The sequence below is a fragment of the Crotalus tigris genome, unplaced genomic scaffold, assembly GCF_016545835.1.
Source record: "Crotalus tigris isolate CLP2741 ecotype Arizona unplaced genomic scaffold, ASM1654583v1 scf7180000017543.2237141, whole genome shotgun sequence".
Classification (NCBI taxonomy): Eukaryota; Metazoa; Chordata; class Lepidosauria; order Squamata; family Viperidae; genus Crotalus; species Crotalus tigris.
The window spans coordinates 1,974,013-1,994,055 of NW_024096463.1; the positions used below are offsets into that span (position 1 = coordinate 1,974,013).

The window sequence follows — 20,043 nt, forward strand, 5'->3', positions numbered from 1 at the left end:
TAATATTTGGGCCAGATTTATATTTTAATGCAGAAGTTTCTTAAAATGAATATAAAATTGAAACCAGATATTTTCCTTTTAGGACTATTGGACAAAGAACTTGAAAAAACTCTGGAAGTTTTTTTTGCATATGTTGACTACAACAAGAATTGTTTATGTGCAAAACTGGAAACATGTATTAATCCCCACAATGGAAGAATGGATGGAAAAATTGATGGAGCTAGCAAAGATGGATAAAATAACTGTTTTAATCAAAGAAAAAATATACCCAACTTTCTTTCTACTTTGAAAGGCTTCTAGATTTTGTGTTTGAGACAGAAAAAGAAATGAAATTCTGACTGGGATTTGCTGATTAGATAAGTTTATTGTTATAGAAATGACTAGTTTATAGTAAATATGTAAAAGTAAAAAATTAAGGTTTGCCTTACTATTTTTATTTTATTATGCTGAAAAGGGTTGGAAGTTAACATTTTTTCTTTCCTTTTTCCCTAACCCGCACTTTTTCCCTCTCTTCCCTTCCACATTTCCCTAATATCTTTATTTTCATTTGTATTTTATATTATGATAATTTCAATAAAACTATACTTTTTTAAAAAGAGGAAAAAATATACAGTTGAATACTTAAACAGCTCACAAGTGGTGAAATCTATGTGAGGGAGCTGTAAGGCTCTTCTCTAAAAAATTTTATGGCCCCTATGTCTATTTTGCCTTGTTGTAGAGAGAAGGACAGCAGACAATGGAAATTATCCAGATATGAACACAGTTTCCTGCAATGAACATAATTTCCTGCAACTGTAATATTAATAAAGACGTTTGTTCCAGAGAATATTAATTATTAGAAGTGAAAACTCATACTCAAAGATGGTTTTAGTAAGCTGAATGGTATGTGAAAACAAGTCTCCGAGAAATCCAAAGAGGCTTCTTTCCATACCATTCCAGAATTTATCTCATTCCACAGAAAATCTGTAATCTCACATATTAGTCTAAGCTGGCTCTCCAACCCCATTAATTTTTCTTGAATGGAATTTTAAAAATTGCAGAACTTTTGTGAAGATGCTATTTTATCACCTACAGTACATTAGGAGGAGATGTCATTCATCACTATGTGGCATTTCTCTGGAACAGCAGACTTGGGAGAATAGAGAAAACAGTTGGAAGGATGAGATATAACACTTACTGTACATGCTTTCCAGAGGGTATTCGGATTCTTTGATCTGATGTTATTTTGGCTTTCTGATGCACAACGATTGTAATTGACTTGTTTGGTCACTACTGTTCCTAATTAAAATGGTGAGGCTGTTGCTGTTTTGTGAGGGATCTGGTCCCAGCCCATGAGGAGTATCTCCTTTGACATAGGCAAAGGAGTGTGATCAAAAAGAGCAAGAGGATTGACAACTTATTCCTAAATTGCAAGTCTTTTTCATAATATTTGCAAAACCTTTTTCTTAACAGTTATTAATATCATCCATATTTCCATTGTGGGGATTAGTGATATTCCCAATTTCTCAAACATGATAACTAAGGGTTGCTTAGCTAGTTCAAATACTATGATAAATTAGAATTCTTATAAAGAATTTATGACCCTTGTTTAGGATAACATAACAATTTTAAAAACCAAGTAAAAGAAATAGGATGAATATGGTTGGATCTTGTACTATCTTTTGTAAATAGTACCATTTCCTCCATTTTAACAGGGCGAAGAAAATTTTTTGCAATGGATAGTCCTAATGGTAGTCCTCAACTTACAACAGTTCATTTAGTGACCATTCAAAGTTACAATGGCACTGAAAAAAGTATATGATCATTTTTCACATTCATGACCATTGCAGCATCTCCATGGTTACATGATCAAAATTTAGATACTTGGCAACTGATTCATATTTGATGGCTGCAGTGTCTCAGGATCATGTGATCACCTTTTGTGATTTCTGACAAGCAAAATCAATCGAGAAGCAAGATTCACTTAACAGCCATGTTACTAACTTAACAACTATAGTGATTCACTTAACAACTGTGGCAAGAAAGGTCATAAAATGGGGCAAATGTTCACTAAGCAACAGAAATTTTGGGCTCAATAATGGTTGTAAGTCGAGGACTACCTGTACTTGCTTGTACAAACCATTGAGATGTGTATTCTACATTACTTATTTCTAGCATTCTTATACTATTTTGTAGCCTCCTATGACTCAGAAAGTGGCTTAGGATAAATACTATGACTAAATGACAATTTGTTCCCATAAGTAAAAGACATATTGCAATATCCCCCCAAAATATGCTATGAACTTACCATGTAACGACAAGCTGGATGAAATGCATTTGTGCCACAGACATATAAATTTGTTGCATTTATCTTATGCATAATAAGTATATAGTTGTTGCATTCTGCCTGAAAAATGCACACAAATGATTAACTTCAAAAACTGCAATTATATTCTCAACCTTATAAAACAATTCTGCTGTTGAAGGTAAGCAAAGACTGGCATTGTAAGATCCCTGGGCAGGAGAACAATGCTTGTCTTCTGGAAAGAACACAGGGTGCACTTTTCTAACAAATGCACTGATAAATAGTGCAGTTAAGTAATTTTAGGACACTGGATGAACAGGAAAATTATTTATATGATAATGAGTTTTAATTTCTCTCTTCAAAATATATTAAATTACTTCTAATGTATTTGAGACCCTTTTACTGATTCTAGCGAGAAAAAAAATGCATTTTCTCCTTCAAACCATATATTAAGCCCTTGCTCTTTTACTATTTATAGATTGATTTGGCTTGATCCCAGTGCTTAACATGGTTCTGGACAAGCTGGCCCTTCCCCTGAAAAAGCAGGTCCATGACTTAAAGGTTCTGCTAGAATTGCAGCTACTGCTGAAGCAGCAGAAGGAGATAATAGCCATAACTATTTTATTCTGGCACTCTCTTCAGGTGAAAGGGGGTCTAGGTTTTTATCAAGTAGTGAGAAGTTAGAGTGATATAGAAATGTTGCAATAAATAAATAACACATAACCATACTTCTTCCTATATAAGATAATTCACAGTTTTCCCAATGTTTCCTATATTTCTATTCAAAACTGTGTTTTTGGAAGAGTTCACAAAGTAGTTTGCAGTGAAGCATAAATATATGTGTACAGGTAGTCCTCGACTTACAACCACAATTGAGCCCAGAATTTATGTTACTAAGTGAGAAATTTGTTAAGTGAGTTTTGTCCCATTTTATGACTTTCCTTGTCACATTTGTTAAGTGAACCACTGCAGTTGTTAAATTAGTAACCCGGTTGTTAAGTGAATCTGATTTCCCCATAGTTTGTTAGAAGGTTGCAAAAAATGGTCACATGACCCAGGGACACTGCAGTCATCATAAATATGAACCAGTTGTCAAGCATCCAAATGTAAATCATGTGACCATGGGGTTGCTGCAACAGTCATAAGTATGAAAAATGGTTATGTCACTTTTTCAGTGTAACTTTGAACAGTCACTAAATGAATTGTTGTAAGTCGAGGCCTATCTGTACTTAAGAGGATCTAAAAATGTAATGTTATTCTATTTAATAATTAATGGCCAGGATAATCTCCAGACCATGCATATTACTACTTGGATTTGGAGATGGATGGAAAGAAAAGGTTCATAATTCAGTGGATTTGTATTAACATCCTCACCTGTTAAAGACAGCAGCTGAGGGAAACAAAATCCTAACTCCTAAGTGAAACAAGCGGATGGGTTTGGAAAGGGTACTTTGAAGAACAGAGCCCCATTCAGTAGCAGAGCAGAGAGTATACATGAATCAAGTTCTCAGTTTCTAGCTGTAGTATTCCCATTCAAAAGATTTTATGAAAGAAAGCTAAAGAAGAGGAAAAATTAGAGAGTTTCTTGCTAGAACAGAGTTCAAAAATACTATTTAGGCTGTCAAGTCCAAAATATGGCTCTGTGAAAAATAAATGCAAATTAAAACATCTTAGACCGATGACAGTTTAGTTTCTGCTAGAACATTTCCAGTGAGAGAGACCCTCTGTAGGTAATTGGTCTCACTGCTGAAAGCTTTTGCTCTTAGGAAGTATTTAATTAACTTATTTAAAAAACTCATATAGCCTCCTATCTGTTTATCATAAATCTTGGCAGTTCACAAATAAGAAAAAACACAACACCTATGAAACCACAACAAAAGCTTCCCTGCGCCCAAAAGGCAACCCATTTCATCATCACACAAATATTCACATTCAGCTGCAGCTTCACACTACCCCAGTGCTTATGGGAAGTACTAGCTCTTCAAGGCCTTATGTCAGGCTAGGAGACTTACATTTTCTAAATTTTCTAATATCTAATCATGTCTCCCCTTAGCCTGATTTTCTTAAGACTAGACATTCTTAATTCCTTTGTTTTTTCCCCACAAAACATAGCTTCTAGTGCTATGATAATCCCTGTTAGAATCCTAGAGGTTGAAGTTACATTTAAGTTAATGACATTCTCAATGCAGGAATCCAAATTTCAAACACTATTGAATCTAGTATTGTAGGAAACTGATGAATGTATTACCATCCTTTTTGTCATTTTCAGCAAATCTTGACTGGATCATTTGATACATTTAAAACCAGTAACTGATTAAGAAAGGAAGTTTGATGGTCAAGCTTCGAATGTTTATATGGGTCTAGTCCAGTGATTCTCAACCTTTTTAATGCCACGACCCCCCAACCGGTCGTAAATCGAGGACTACCCAACGGTCGTAAGTCGAGGACTACCCAACCGGTCATAAGTTGAGGACTTTCCCTGCTCGGGAGCGCCACGCATGCGTGGTGCCTCCCCCTGCGCCGGCCGAGGCGTAGCTGGCAAGCGGCAGAGACGGAGCAGGCCGACCACCAGCTGGGCCATCAGCTGGCCCAGCCCAAGGGAGATAAGGCACCCGCCGGGCCCCATGCATGCCAGCAACCCTCCCTGCGCCCGCCGGCCTCCCACCTCCCGCCCCTGGCCCTCTTTTACTTACATTTTTAGTAGTTGCTCAGCAGGGAGGGGTGGAAGCTTCCAGACAGCTCGCCTTCGCTGCAGACAACTTGCAGCACCGTTTGCAGAATGGAACTTTTGGCGGGCTCAGCAGGGCAGAGACAGCCTGGACAATTCCTATTGGCTTTTGAAAGCCAATAGAATTAGACTCTATTCAAGAGAGTCTATTCTATTGGCTTTCAAAAGCCAATAGAATAAAAGGGAGTAGCACAGCTAAGGAAAAGGGGGAAAAAATGGCAGACTGCGTTGTTTGGCGACCCCCGTGAAATGGTCGTTCGACCCCAAATGGGGTCGCGACCCACAGGTTGAGAACCACTGGTCTAGTCAGAAGTAATAATAATAATAACAATAATAATAATAATAAAGTTGGAAGGGACCTTGGAGGTCATCTAGTCCAACCCCCTGCTCAGGCAGGTAACCCTATACCGTTTCGGACAAATGGCTGTCCTGTTTCTTCTTAAAAACTTCCAGTGTTGGAGCATTCACTGCTTCTGGAGGCAGGTTGTTCCACTGGTTAATTGTTCTAACTGTCAGGAATTTTCTCCTTAGTTCTAGTTCTAGTGAGAAACATTTTGGTGATGTGGTGAGTTAGAAAGTCATTTATCCCTAAATTAACAATGTTGAAGCTGTTCTTCAACTGACTCCAAAAAGGAGACCTAGAAATGCCTGGCAATAGTTGACTGAGACCAGTTTTTTGATCTCAACGATTTGTGTGAACTTCAACTGCCAAATTTTTTTCAGCCGTTTTAAAGCTGCAGAAGTGGAAAAACTCTGGTTTAGACTATCCGTTCCCATCTTCTCAAATGAACGAATTCATAAATAGCAGTAGTAATAGACAAACACTACTTCAGTAACTGAAGTTCACTTTTTTTATCAAGCTCCAGTGTTAAAAATTCCCATTTTTATGGTGCTTTGTAGGAAAATGTTTTACAAAATGACAACTGGTGACAATACTTGAACAATAATAAAGAAGGGCAGATGCTACCACAAGAAACCAACCTCAACCATGGAGCATAAATCTTTAGTTACCAATAATGGAGAAATAAACAATACCCCAAATCAAGAAACTGCCAAAGAGCCAATAGTAAACAGCCCAAGCAAAAAAACCTCTAAGACCGCTCCCACCCACACAGACAGGGCAAGCCACCAGAATATAAACTGACAGCAAACAGCACTCCTTACTAGCATTGATGAGGTTTCCTAGTTTGGGTAATGCAACGTTTTGAAGAAAACAAGCAAGCTCGGAGAGCACTAAGGACCCCTCATGTTTAGTTACTAAATGGACAATACCATCACTTCATTATTAGCTGCTAGGCAAGCCATAGAATTATATATTGACCACTACTGAAATGATACACTAACCAACACACAACCAAACACTGCAATCCAATCCATCCAAGTATTGTTGATGGCAGATTATTTGTCCTGAATGCAAAGACAATTTATAGCAGGCAAAACCAATAGAATATACAAGACTACCAAATAATCCACTTTCAAATAAAAGGAGGGACTCCAAACTTCCTGTAACCTGGTCCAATCTAATGAAAAAATTGCTCCAAGACTTCAGACACCAAATTCAGCTCATATTCCTTTCTCCTGAGATAACTAGTGTCTAGCAGTCCATAACACAAGACTATCTGAGAACTAAGAAGAGGATAATGATGTACAGAGGGAGCCCTTGTTTTCTTTTCAGGACTGTAGAATAAGTTTTGAAAGAAACATTCAGCCTTTCTGTCAATAAGGACTACTCGGGGAAGAGAACTACTGGCCTGAAGAAATTAGTTTTTATTTTAAGGCCAACTTATTGGTCAGGTATCCAAGGCTGGGGAGCTATAAGATTCCAAGAAGCCTTGTGTTTTGAGAGAACAACTGTCAGATTTCAAGATTAACAGCTGACTGCAGGAGATTGCTTCTCAAATAAGAGCCAGAGTTTTCAAAAATGATAGACAACCTATAGTTAGATGGGCTAACTAATTGGAGATTAGACATTTTCCTGTAATGATAGCCTCCTGGACCACCAGGAATGAGGAATCTGACTTCAATATGGACATTTTCTTTAGTTTAAAGGTAGGACTGAAGATTAAAACAGCCAGTTGTACCTCCTAAGGAGATGGAAGTCAAAAATGATTTACGTTTTCCCAGTTTGTAACTTGTACCATATATCACTAAAGTTCTCATTCTACCTAATATTTGCCCCCAGACCATTCTTTCAGATAGTCAAAGGATGCTATCATATTCCCTCTCATGTATTTTCTTTTCTTATTCTCTGATCATTTCTGCTGAAGGCAGGTTCCTTTATATATTGCCAACCACAGATACTAGCTTGACAGGTAGGACTGTCAAGCACAGGAAATCAGGAGTACAGGCGGTTCAAAGGAATACAAAGGTTTGTTGCAAGCTTAAGCTCTCTACAAGAATCTGAATTACTAACGGTCAAAGCAAGTTGGAGGGAGAGAAGAGTCAATGGAATTCAAGGTGGGCTGGACTTGGATCTCTTGTGGATGCGAAGAGACTTGAGACTGATGACACATTTGACCCCTCCCTCCAGCTCAGCCTGGTCATCTCTTATAAGGACTTTCCTCATCAAATCCCCCACTATTTTATTAGTGTTCCCAAGTAATTTCTGCTTGAGATTTCAATTCACATTTCACATTTCTCTCAGAAAATGAAATTGTTAAAATCAATTTAAGACTAGAACATTGTATTAGTTTACCAAAATATACAATAGTACAAAGAAAAATGTAAATAATGGGAAAATAAAGGAGGAAAAGTGTAGGGGAAAGGGGAAAAGAAGGAGAAAACATTGACTTCTGGCTCTTTTTGGTACAGTTGAATAAGGTAGTAACATAAAACCTCAACTTACTTTTATATGATAATATATACTAGCCATTTCTATAACAAATCTATTTATTTAAGCCTGAAGTGCAACCATACTCTATCTCGGAAATCAATTTAATATTTTCACCAAGGCACACCTTGCTTTTTCCTTTGCGAAGACATTGAAGCTTACTATCCTCTGAAGCAAACCAGGATACCTAGGAATCAAAACAGGCAAATGAACATATTAAAATCTTCCATAAAGTAAACATGCTGAGTCAATGCTATTGTTTCTAGCCAGTTCCTTCAGTTAGGCATACCCTCTTTCCTATAGGACAGTGGTTCTCAACCTTTTTAATGCCGCAACCCCCAACCGGTCGTAAGTCGAGGACTACTCAACCGGTCGTAAGTCAAGGACTACTCAACTGGTGCAGCACCATTTGCAGAATGGGACTTTTGGCAGGCTCAGCAGGGCAGAGACAGCCTGGACAATTCCTATTGGCTTTTGAAAGCCAATAGAATTAGACTCTATTCAAGAGAGTCTATTCTATTGGCTTTCAAAAGCCAATAGAATAAAAGGGAGTAGCACAGCTAAGGAAAAGGGGGAAAAAATGGTGGACTGCGTTGTTTGGTGACCCCCGTGAAATGGTCGTTCGACCCCAAATGGGGTCCCGACCCACAGGTTGAGAACCACTGCTATAGTAATAGTAATAGTAGTAAAGTTGGAAGGGACCTTGGAGGTCATCTAGTCCAACCCCCTGCTCGGGCAGGAAACCCTACACCATTTCGGACAAATGGCTGTCCAGTCTCTTCTTAAAAACTTCCAGTGTTGGAGCATTTACTGCTTCTGGAGGCAGGCTGTTCCACTGATTAATTGTTCTCACTGTCAGGAAGTTTCTCCTTAGTTCTAGGTTGCTTCTCTCCTTGATTAGTTTCCACCCGTTGCTTCTTGTCCTGCCTTCAGGTGCTTTGGAAAATAGCTTAATTCCCTCTTCTTTATGGCAGCCCCTGAGATATTGGAATACTGCTATCATGTCCCCCCTTGTCCTTCTCTTCGTTAAACTAGACATACCCAATTCTCGCAACCGTTCCTTATATGTTTTAGCCTCCAGTCCCCTAATCATCTTTGTTGCTCTTCTCTGTACTCTTTCTAGAGTCTCAACATCTTTTTTACATCGTGGTGACCAAAACTGGATGCAGTATTCCAAGTGTGGCCTTACCAAGGCATTGAAGAGTGGTATTAATACTTCACGTGATCTTGATTCTATCCCTCTGTTAATGCAGCCTAGCACTGTGTTGGCCTTTTTGGCAGCTGCAGCACACTGCTGGCTCATATTTAGGTGATTGTCTACTAGGACTCCGAGGTCCCTCTCACAGTTACTACTATTGAGCATGGTGCCACCTATGCTGTACTTGTGCATTTGGTTTTTCTTGCCTAAATGTAGAACCTTGCTTTTTTCACCATTGAATTTCATTTTGTTAGTTAGTGCCCAGTGTTCAAGTCTGTCCAGATCCTTCTGTATCTGAAGCCTGTCTTCTGGAGTGTTGGCTATTCCTGCCAGCTTGGTGTCGTCTGCAAATTTGATGAGTTCCCCATCTATCCCTTCATCCAAATCGTTGATGAAGATGTTGAAGAGTACTGGGCCCAGAACAGAGCCCTGGGGCACCCCACTACACACTTCCCTCCATATAGATGCAGTTCCATTGAGGACCACTCGCTGAGTACGGCCGGTCAGCCAGCTACGGATCCATCTGGTGGTGGTTCTGTCTACCCCACATTTTTCTATCTTGTCAAGTAGTAGGTTGTGATCTACTTTATCAAATGCCTTACTGAAGTCCAAGTAAATTATGTCCACAGCATTCCTCTGATCCACTAATTTTGTCACTTGGTCAAAGAATGCAATAAGATTTGTCTGGCATGATCTATTTTTGACAAACCCATGTTGGCTTTTAGTAATGACTTTGTTTGCCTCTAGGTGTTCGTTGATTCGTTGTTTGATTATCTTTTCCAGGATCTTCCCAGGTATTGAGGTCAGGCTGATAGGTCTGTAATTTCCTGGATCCATTTTTTTTCCTTTTTTGAGGATGGGAACTACATCAGCTCTTTTCCAGTCCTCTGGTAGTTCCCCTGTGTTCCAGGATCTTTGAAAAATATAGTTCAGTGGCTCCGATATCACATCTGCCAGTTCCTTGAGAACTCTGGGGTGTAATCCGTCTGGTCCTGGCGATTTGAACTCATCTAGGCTGGACAGGTGCTCACTAACGATTTTCTTGCCTATCTTAACTTGTGTTTCTGTTTTGTTTTTTGTGGCACTATTTTTGATAGGTTGGTCTGTTTTTTCCCTTTGTGTAAAGACAGATGCAAAAAATGAGTTAAATAGTTCTGCTTTCTCCCTGTTGCTTGTCACCTTCTTGCCACTTCCACCCACTAATGGACCAATCATTTCCTTCACTTTTTTCTTGTTTTTTACATGTTGAAAGAAGCTTTTTTTGTTATTTTTGACTTTGGTCGCAAGCCTCAGTTCATTTTGAGCCTTGGCTTTCTTCACTTCATCTTTGCAGGCTCGGGCTATTTGCTGATATTCTGACTTAGTTATGTTCCCCTCTTTCCACTTTCTATACTTGTCCTTTTTATCTTTCAATTTGTCAGAGAGTTCTTTATGCAGCCATGCTGGTTTCTTTTGAGAGCTGTTATTTTTCCTCTTTGTTGGTATTGTGCTAGACTGTGCTTTTATTATCTCATTTTTCAAAATTTCCCAAGCTTCTTGAGTTGTTTTCCCCTTGAGGATTCTCATCCATGGAATCCTTCCCAAGCCCTCTCTAAGTTTATTGAAATTAGCTCTCTTGAAGTCCAAGACTCTAGTTTGACTGTGTTCTATTGGTTGTGCTTCTATAATGTTGAATTCTAATATTGCATGATCACTTCCTCCCAGGGTTCCTATGGCTCCAACACCGTCTATCATTTCATCTCTGTTAGTGAGAATTAGATCCAAAATGGCTAATCCCCTAGTTCCATTCTCTACTTTTTGGGAGACAAAGTTGTCTGCTAGGTTTGCCAGGAACCTGTTTGATCTTCCACTTGGTGCGGAGTTTGTCTCCCAGTTGATGTCAGGGTAGTTAAAGTCCCCCATTACTATTGTGATGTGCTTCCTACATACCTTAGTTAGCTGACTAGCAAAAAGTTCATCTATTTCCTCTGTTTGGTTGGGTGGTCTGTAGTATACACCTATGGCAATGTCATTCCCCCCCCCTTTTATATTGACCCAAATGCATTCAAGACAGTTTTTATCATTGTTGTACTCTATTTCTGTGAAGATGTAGTTATTTCTTATATAGAGAGCAACTCCACCTCCTCTTTTATTTGGTCTGTTTCTTTTAAATAATTTAAATCCCTCTAGCTGTGTGTTCCATGTGTGAGTTTCATCCCACCATGTTTCCGTAATGGCAACAATATCGTATCTGCCCTCATTAACCTGAATTTCTAGTTCACCCTGTTTGCTGTTCATACTTTGTGCATTGGTGTATAAACATTTGAGTCCTTTGTGGGTGGCCCTGTGTTTCCTTTCTACATAACCTGTGTGGTGCCTGAGTTCCCCTATTGTCTTACCACCTATTTGGTTAGTGCACTTTATATGGCACTCGCTATTAGAGGCTTCATTTTGATTGGTAGCAAGGTTGGTATTCTTGTCCACACACACATCTGTGCTACATGCACTGATAGCCCTATAGTTTTTAAATTGCCGGGGACAGGGTTGTTCCGTATCAATTAACTCCCTGTCCCCGCTGTTTAGTTTAAATTTCCCTCCAGAAAATCTGTGAATTTATAGCCGAGTAACTCAGTCCCTTTTTTTGATGGATGCAAACCATCTCTTTTGTACATCTTTTGATTGGACCAGCTACTGACATCGTGACTAATATATCCAAAGCCTTCCCCTTTACACCATTCCTTTAGCCACATATTGAATTGTGCTATGCGCTGGCCTTTTCCGTTTTGCTCCTTATACACTGGTAAAACCTCTGAGAAAGTAAGCCTACAGCCTATTCTGCTAAGTTCCTTCCCCAAGCTCTGGAAATCATTCTGCACAGAGAGTACATCTTTTTGGGACAGATCATTAGTGCCAAGGTGTACAATAGCCTCCACATCACAGTCCTTGCTGCCATTCTTGATTATTTTAGAAATACGCTTCTTGTCCCTACTGGCAGTAGCACCTGGAAGACACCTGACCTCTTTCAAAGCCTCTGTGTCCTTTCCTAAATTTACATCCCTTATAATTGAATCACCTACCAGAAGGTAGCTTCTCTTTTTGGGAGCCTTTCTATTCTTGCATGACTGATGTGCAATACCTGATTCACACTTCTCCCTATCAAAATCTAGTTCTTCATCTCGGACCACAATCCCCTGCTTATTTGAGTTATCTTCACAAATACCTTTACCAGTCTCCTTAATGTCCCTATTAAGGTCAGCAAGAGCACTGTAGCTGTTGTGCAGGGACACAGCGAAAGCTTTGTGTTTATGGTTCACAGCTCTCACCCTGCCAGATCCCACGGTTGTCCACACTGCCCTTTTCCTGCAGGATCTTTGTGGTAAAGGGGGCTGATAGCAGGGAGGCTTACTAGAGTAGAGGGGCTGAACTGGACACCTAATTTCTGCCCGAAGAGCACGGATTACAGACCCTAGGTAAATGATCTGTCCTTGTAGGCTAGTGATTTGTTTACAGATAGGACAGTTTCCAAGTTTGAAAAGGGTACTGCGAAGGACGGCTGCAAAGCAGGTGTTGCACTGAACTAAGCCGGACATCTTAGATACAGGGGATGTCAGACACACTTGCCCTGAATGTACTGCTACTGTTTGTGATTTTTAGTTATATAGTTATATAATTCGCGCGCCGTTAGGCGCGCGGGCCGCTACTTTCCTGGTGGATTCTCCCAAAACTTACAGTTTAAGCAGCAGCTGGTGGAATGTAGCACGTTCCAGCAACCCGATCAGAGTTGGAATGGGGTTTAAATAGAGTATAATACCCTATAAATATAATGGAGATCCAATCAGGGCCTTGCTACTTTCCTGGTGGATTCTCCCAAAACTTACAGTTTAAGCAGCAGCTGGTGGAATGTAGCACGTTCCAGCAACCCGATCAGAGTTGGAATGGGGTTTAAATAGAGTATAATACCCTATAAATATAATGGAGATCCAATCAGGGCCTTGCTACTTTCCTGGTGGATTCTCCCAAAACTTACAGTTTAAGCAGCAGCTGGTGGAATGTAGCACGTTCCAGCAACCCGATCAGAGTTGGAATGGGGTTTAAATAGAGTATAATACCCTATAAATATAATGGAGATCCAATCAGGGCCTTGCTACTTTCCTGGTGGATTCTCCCAAAACTTACAGTTTAAGCAGCAGCTGGTGGAATGTAGCACGTTCCAGCAACCCGATCAGAGTTGGAATGGGGTTTAAATAGAGTATAATACCCTATAAATATAATGGAGATCCAATCAGGGCCTTGCTACTTTCCTGGTGGATTCTCCCAAAACTTACAGTTTAAGCAGCAGCTGGTGGAATGTAGCACGTTCCAGCAACCCGATCAGAGTTGGAATGGGGTTTAAATAGAGTATAATACCCTATAAATATAATGGAGATCCAATCAGGGCCTTGCTACTTTCCTGGTGGATTCTCCCAAAACTTACAGTTTAAGCAGCAGCTGGTGGAATGTAGCACGTTCCAGCAACCCGATCAGAGTTGGAATGGGGTTTAAATAGAGTATAATACCCTATAAATATAATGGAGATCCAATCAGGGCCTTGCTACTTTCCTGGTGGATTCTCCCAAAACTTACAGTTTAAGCAGCAGCTGGTGGAATGTAGCACGTTCCAGCAACCCGATCAGAGTTGGAATGGGGTTTAAATAGAGTATAATACCCTATAAATATAATGGAGATCCAATCAGGGCCTTGCTACTTTCCTGGTGGATTCTCCCAAAACTTACAGTTTAAGCAGCAGCTGGTGGAATGTAGCACGTTCCAGCAACCCGATCAGAGTTGGAATAGGACAATTAACACATAAAATCCATGTCTTAAGATTTTATGGCCGAGATGATATCAGACCTAGTGATTTTAAACTAGAAATGGCTTCTTGTTTAGGCTGAGTATTTTTCTGAAACATTTTTTTTTATCTAGTTGTATCTCCCAGCTGTGACTCTCTACTCCAATTTCTGTATCAGTCTCTAGTTCTCTTTCTGACAATTGCCAAGGGATTAGATGGAAAGGGGGAGAAAAATATCCTATAAGCCCAAGATGGTTTGGGAGAGGGTGGAGTCTCTTTTTTTCAGGAATAGTAGGAGTTCCAGGAGCTCTGGAGCTGCATATTGGCAATTGGCAAGAGCAAATAGGTAAGATTAACCTTGTTATTCTGTTTATAACCAGAACAACACTGACACTGATATCCCCTACACTCCACTGAAAATGTTACCTAGCCTGGTAATGAAACGTTCGAAAGCCAGCCCACGAACTTAGAGAATGAACCTTCACCCTCATGCTATAACTGAGCTTCAGATATTTACAGCTATTGCAAAGATTATCCTTCTCTGGGTAACAGATTTTTGCCAATAATGGTAATTTGCAAATAATGAAGGGCCTTAGCTCCATTTTATAAAATCAAAAGAGTCAAGCCAAAATCAATGGAAATATAATGTCCACAGGACCCGCTTAGCCTCTTAGGTTTTACATAGTTCAGCTGTATAATTTCCTGTTTGGACACAGCCAGCTTCATTTTCTGGTATTCTTAGCAAAAATGACCAAATAACAGACAAAACCCTGACAGCTGCTGCCAGTGAGAACAGTCATTAGGCTAGAGGATAAACTGATTAAAAAATAGTTTCTCTGTCAGCTGCTGAGATGAGCTATATGGTACTAATTGTGTTTTAGATCAGAAATTCTGGAAGCAGGGATCAGCCAGTGGGAAGCAAAAAGAAATGCAAGAAATAGTTTTGATTTTTTTGGTGCTTCAACATTGAATCAGGCTGTGATTATTATGAATATAGCCTGTTTGCCAGTCTCTACACTTTCCATGAGTGAGAGGCATGTCTCATTATCTCTTTGCTTCTTGAAGCGGTATTATCATAATGACTTCCAAATTCTTTTAATTACCAAAAGATCAGCATAGAATGTGACAGCTCTTTTTCTCTCACACAAACAGCAGCTCTAGTGGGAAGATGCGAGGAAAGTGCTCACTAGAACATAGAGGACAATAGGAACTACTAAAGCAGGACCAGGGTATGAATGTACAGGTTCAACTTGGTGTACTGTATCACTTGTGCTGCATCAAGCACTATGAAATATTGAGTTTTCAATCTGACAAAATCAGACTAAATGTTCCATTTTATCTTAAATATTTTGTGGGCAGGATGGTGTGGAGTGACAGTCAAGCCCCCCTATCCCTACCTTCCCCCTACCCTTCAGGTAGGACCCCTTCCAGTCAGTAATCCTTTTCTGGATAAAAAAGCATGGGAGGCACATTCCTTGTTGCCCAATGATATACTGTTTCACTTGGAGAAGAGTTTTAATAGCATACTAGATTCATGCTTTCAAGAGATTCCACTTCTCAGTGACTAAGGATATGCTTCGCACTTTTTTAAAATTACATCCTGCTAAAATTTCCCTACCAATGGGATTAGAAAGGTTTCTGACATTACAGGGAATTTCTGTTGGTTTGAGTAGACACTACAGAATTACAGGGATGAATGTCAGGTAAAATAAAAAAAACTTTATTGAAAGTAAGCAAATGTCTTCAGTAGAAAGATACATGAAAATTGTAAAATACTTACTGTGGATATTTCTTTAGAAATGTCACTTAAGTTAAAAACAAGGATATAATCTTTGACTCCAGCATATAAAGTATTTGTTTCTTCACTCAGCAAGAGAGTAGAAAAATTGGACAGTCCTTGCTTTTCAAATATCTTTAGATTTTCAGCTTTAAAAAAAGGAATGTTTTAAAATGTTTAAATCTTTATTAAATATGATCTTGGATAGAATCAAATCTTTATATAGATGGTTAAAAACTGGTTTCTAGTTTCAGTTTCCACATATGGAGTTTTCTTGCATCCTTTTTGCTTTGAAATGTTGTCCATTGCCACAGGCACTTTTAAATGGAAAACTGGCTTATAAATGTACAAAAAGAAATCTATAACACAAGCATATTATATACTGTAAGTACTGGTATTTTACCAGTAATGTAAGTACTAGTATTTTATGCCAGATTTTAGTTTGGCATAAAAAATCATCTTGAAGGAAGTTCAGCCTTCCTAGTGAGGAAAGTTGGATAAGTCCATCTAATAATGTTTCAGGAGCTCTCAACATAAGCTTTATATTATAGTTGGCTCAAAAATCAGTCTAGCTCTGATCTTGACAGGGAGACAGGGACAAGCCAGATATTTTTAAAAGTTCACAGACTATACATTAATGCAAGATAACCATTCAATTTTTACTCATTGTAAAGATCCAATATGGTTATATTTACACAAAGCAATTCCATTTAATTTCCATAACTAATAAACAAGTGATGGGAGCCATATTCAATAAGAAATCGTCCTGTTGGACACATATTTCTGTAGTTTTTAATAGATTCAACAAGATGCTTACACTGGTATTTCACTGTTTTTCTTGGTATGATGTTCAGAAGATTACTCGCATCCTGCTGCTGAATTATTCCACAAAGCATTAGAAGACAAAAAGCAACTGTAGCGCCCATGGTTTTTAACTAGATTGTTGCATATTCTATGCATTGATTTCATGGAATTTCAGTCAAAAACACAAAAACAAACACAGAGATAATAATTAGTTTGTTCTACAATATTAATTTAAATGTTAAAGTTTTAATTGTTGATCAACTCCTTTATTGGGAAGGAAGGAAGGAAGGAAGGAAGGAAGGAAGGAAGGAAGGAAGGAAGGAAGGAAGGAAGGCTCTATTTCTAGATTCTAATTCCCAATTCTAGCTCATTATCTTTCAGGATTTTACTTTCTCCACCTTTTCTACCAAGAACCACTCCAAATTCTCCCCAATATTTCTGCCAGTAAACTCTTCCTCCTTCTATTGGTATCTCCAGGCAAGTCTACTCTACTCTCAATTTTTCATATCAGAGTGCCCAAATTGGAGGCACTCTGTTACTCTTCTCAGGATACTATCAACAGAATACCTTCCTCCACTCTAGATATATGGTATAGGACTGCAACTCACACCACCCTCAGCCAGTATTCAATTACATACATACACACAAACATACACACACATATAAATTTAATAAAATTCCTGCAATATCATGTTCTCAGAGCATATTAATTTTCCGCGAACTGGCACTTGTATTATTTTCACCTCTTTCTCCACCCTTCCTCAGTTTTTTCTATACTGACCTTAATTCCTCTCAGAGTTTACTATCCACCTAACTCTCCCCTTTTTCCCAGGTAAGGTCCATCCACCACCACCCCCCATTCCACTTCCCCCATTTTCTCCTCTGTCTCCTTCCCAATTAGCTTCTTTTATGACAGGCGTCTCAGGTCAAGAAGCCGCGCCTCACAACAAGGATCCCGCCATAATTAGCCAGGTTAGCGCTCCCTCAGACCCTCGAAAATGCCTCATTCAATGGGTGACATTATTTTTTTATCCCGCCTTTATTACTTTATAAGTAACCCAAGGCGGCAAACATTCCTCATACGCCTTCCTCCTCCTACTTTCCCCCCACCACTACCCCGTGAGGCGAGTTAGACTGACAAGAGGATGACTGGGCGAAAAGCACCCACCATGTTTTCATGCTTTTAAGACATCCCTTTTTCATATCCGTATTTGTAAGCACTCCAGAGGACCCCCCCGCCCCGCAATTATTTCGCCCGTCAGAAGCAAGCCAGCCAGCCAACCTCACCCCGGTTATAGCACACAGAGAACACCCACGCCCCTCTTCCTAACTACCCTAAGAAAGACCGTTGAGGCGAGGATTTAAATACTTCCCCACGCCCCTCCCCTTTATCTTAGCCACGCCCACCCAGCGTCCTGTTCGGCGCAGGGGTTCTTCCGAAGACCACGTGACCTTCGACCACTGGACAGTCGAACCTTTCGCTTAGTCAGGGGTAGGCAACCTTGGCTCTTTTATGACTCGTGGACTTCAACTCCCAGAATTCCTGAGCCAGCCATGCTGAGGGGACAGGGAGAGTTTTCCAAGCTGAGCCATGCTGGCTCAGGAATTCTGGGAGTTGAAGTCCACGAGTCACAAAAGAGCCAAGGTTCGCCTACCCCTGGCTTAGGTTTCTTCACGAAGAGCGAACTCCAGGACGTCTAGCGAGCAGGCTTTCTTCCCCTCTCTCTTGCTGTTTAACGACCGTCAGGATTTTTGCAGCCCGGATCAGGTGGCCCTAATCCATAAAATAACCCAGTTGACGATTACGAGGAAGTAATTTGGGTTTTTTTAAAAAGAAAAAATAACTGGGTTATTTTATTTGGGTGCTCCATCACGGGAAGCTTTTAAAAAGAGACTGGGCAGCTATTTGTCTGAAATGGTAGACGATCTCCTGCTTGAGCAGGGGGTTGGACTAGATGACCTCCAAGGTCCATTCCAGCTCGGTTATTTTGTTAACATGCTGGCTCAAGAATTCTGGGAGTTGAAGTCCACGATTCATAAGAGAGTCAAGGTTGCCTACTCCTGGGCTAGAATGATGGTTCTCAAGCATCTCAGGGAAAGTATAGAACTAAATGGACCTTCATTATTACATAGCAATAGCATGTAGACTTATAATAATAATAAAGTTAGAAGGGACCTTGGAGGGCATTGAGTCCAACCCCCTGCTCAGGCAGGAAAGCCTACACCATTTCAGACAAATGGCTGTCCAGTCTCTTCTTAAAAACTTCCAGTGTTGGAGCATTCACTGCTTCTGGAGGCAGGTTGTTCCATTGGTTAATTGTTCTAACTGTCAGAAAGTTTCTCCTTAGTTCTAAGTTGCTTCTCTCTTTGATCAGTTTCCACCGGTTGCTTCTCATCCTGCCTTCAAGCGCCTTGGAGAATAGCTTGACTCCCTCTTCTTTGTGGCAGCCCCTGAGATATTGGAACACTGCTATCATGTCCCCCCTCATTCACTCCATAGTGCTTTACAGAACTCTCTGGGCGGTTTACAATGTCAGCGTATTGCCCCCAACATCTGGCTCCTCATTTTACCAACATCAGAAGGATGAAAGGCTGAGTCAACCTCAAGCCCATGGGGGTCGAACTCCAGGATGTGGGCAGAGTTAGTCTGCAGTACTGCATTCTAACCACTGCCCTACCAGGACTCATTACATTCCACCTGCATTTTGAGGAACTGAGATTCATGTCTCATTGGACTGCATAGATTGGGCTTTTTAAGGTGAACCAAGGGCAAAGTCATGGTTCATCCAACAGCACATATAATAGCTTCTTCTGAGAGTATATAACAAGTCAAGCAATTATTGATTTTCAACTGTCTGGATATTTGGGAAAGAAGCGGCTCTTTGGATTTGAAATGTTTGTTATTTGTCTTTGGTCAAAATATGATAAATCTAACTTAAATGTTTTTAGGACCCATCTTGCTCCAGTGAGAGACTTACAAGTCTTACGCAGAAGAGCCCACTGACAGGAAACTATGTATGTATGTATTTCCCATCTTTGTTATTTTTACAAATAACTCCAGGCTCTGAACATATCCAACACTTTTTCCAATGAAGGCGAATATTTGTAGCTCAGGGTTGAAGTATCAATACTTCTTCCTCCTCTTCCCCCCCCCCATGTTCTGAGTTTCCATAATAGGACTGAAAAATGTAGAAGCTGAAATCAGTTTGCAAAATTGTCCACTGACCTGGAAGAGGTTCTGAGGCAGACGATGAAGATGCGCAGTGTGGTCCCTTGATGGCTACCTTCTGGGAGCTTGGATGTCACTTCACCCTTTTCTCACCCGTAGTTCTTAGGCTACCGTGGTTTGGGATGAGCAAGTGCCAGTAATAAATAAGACAGGCAACTCTAAAAAGTCCCATTTTCAAAATTTCAGCTTGCAGGACAGACGTACGTTGGAGAAGTAATTTTGTTCGGAAGACCATTTAAAAAATCAAAGTCATATTATCAATAATTAGGGAATTCGTTCCAATTTAAGTAATCAGAAAAAAGACGGTTGGGTAAAAGAAGAGTGGAGTAATTTCTGTCCTATTTCCTTGATTGGAAGCACTCTGGCTGTAAAATATTATGCACCTG

The 20,043-nt window shown here is 39.9% G+C and overlaps 1 protein-coding gene across 1 annotated transcript in view; it reads right to left on the reverse strand.

The window, feature by feature from the left end:
* The window catches only part of LOC120299614 (semaphorin-4E-like), a 40,851-nt gene that overhangs the window by 20,757 nt on the left and 51 nt on the right, over nt 1–20,043 (reverse strand). The window contains exons 2-6 of the mRNA XM_039324632.1: nt 19,655–19,708; nt 16,442–16,499; nt 15,628–15,773; nt 7,970–8,029; nt 2,288–2,386 (exon numbers count right to left, since the gene is read on the reverse strand). Coding sequence (XP_039180566.1) covers nt 2,288–2,386; nt 7,970–8,029; nt 15,628–15,773; nt 16,442–16,499; nt 19,655–19,708 — 417 coding nt within the window. The remainder of the gene's footprint in view (nt 1–2,287; nt 2,387–7,969; nt 8,030–15,627; nt 15,774–16,441; nt 16,500–19,654; nt 19,709–20,043) is intronic.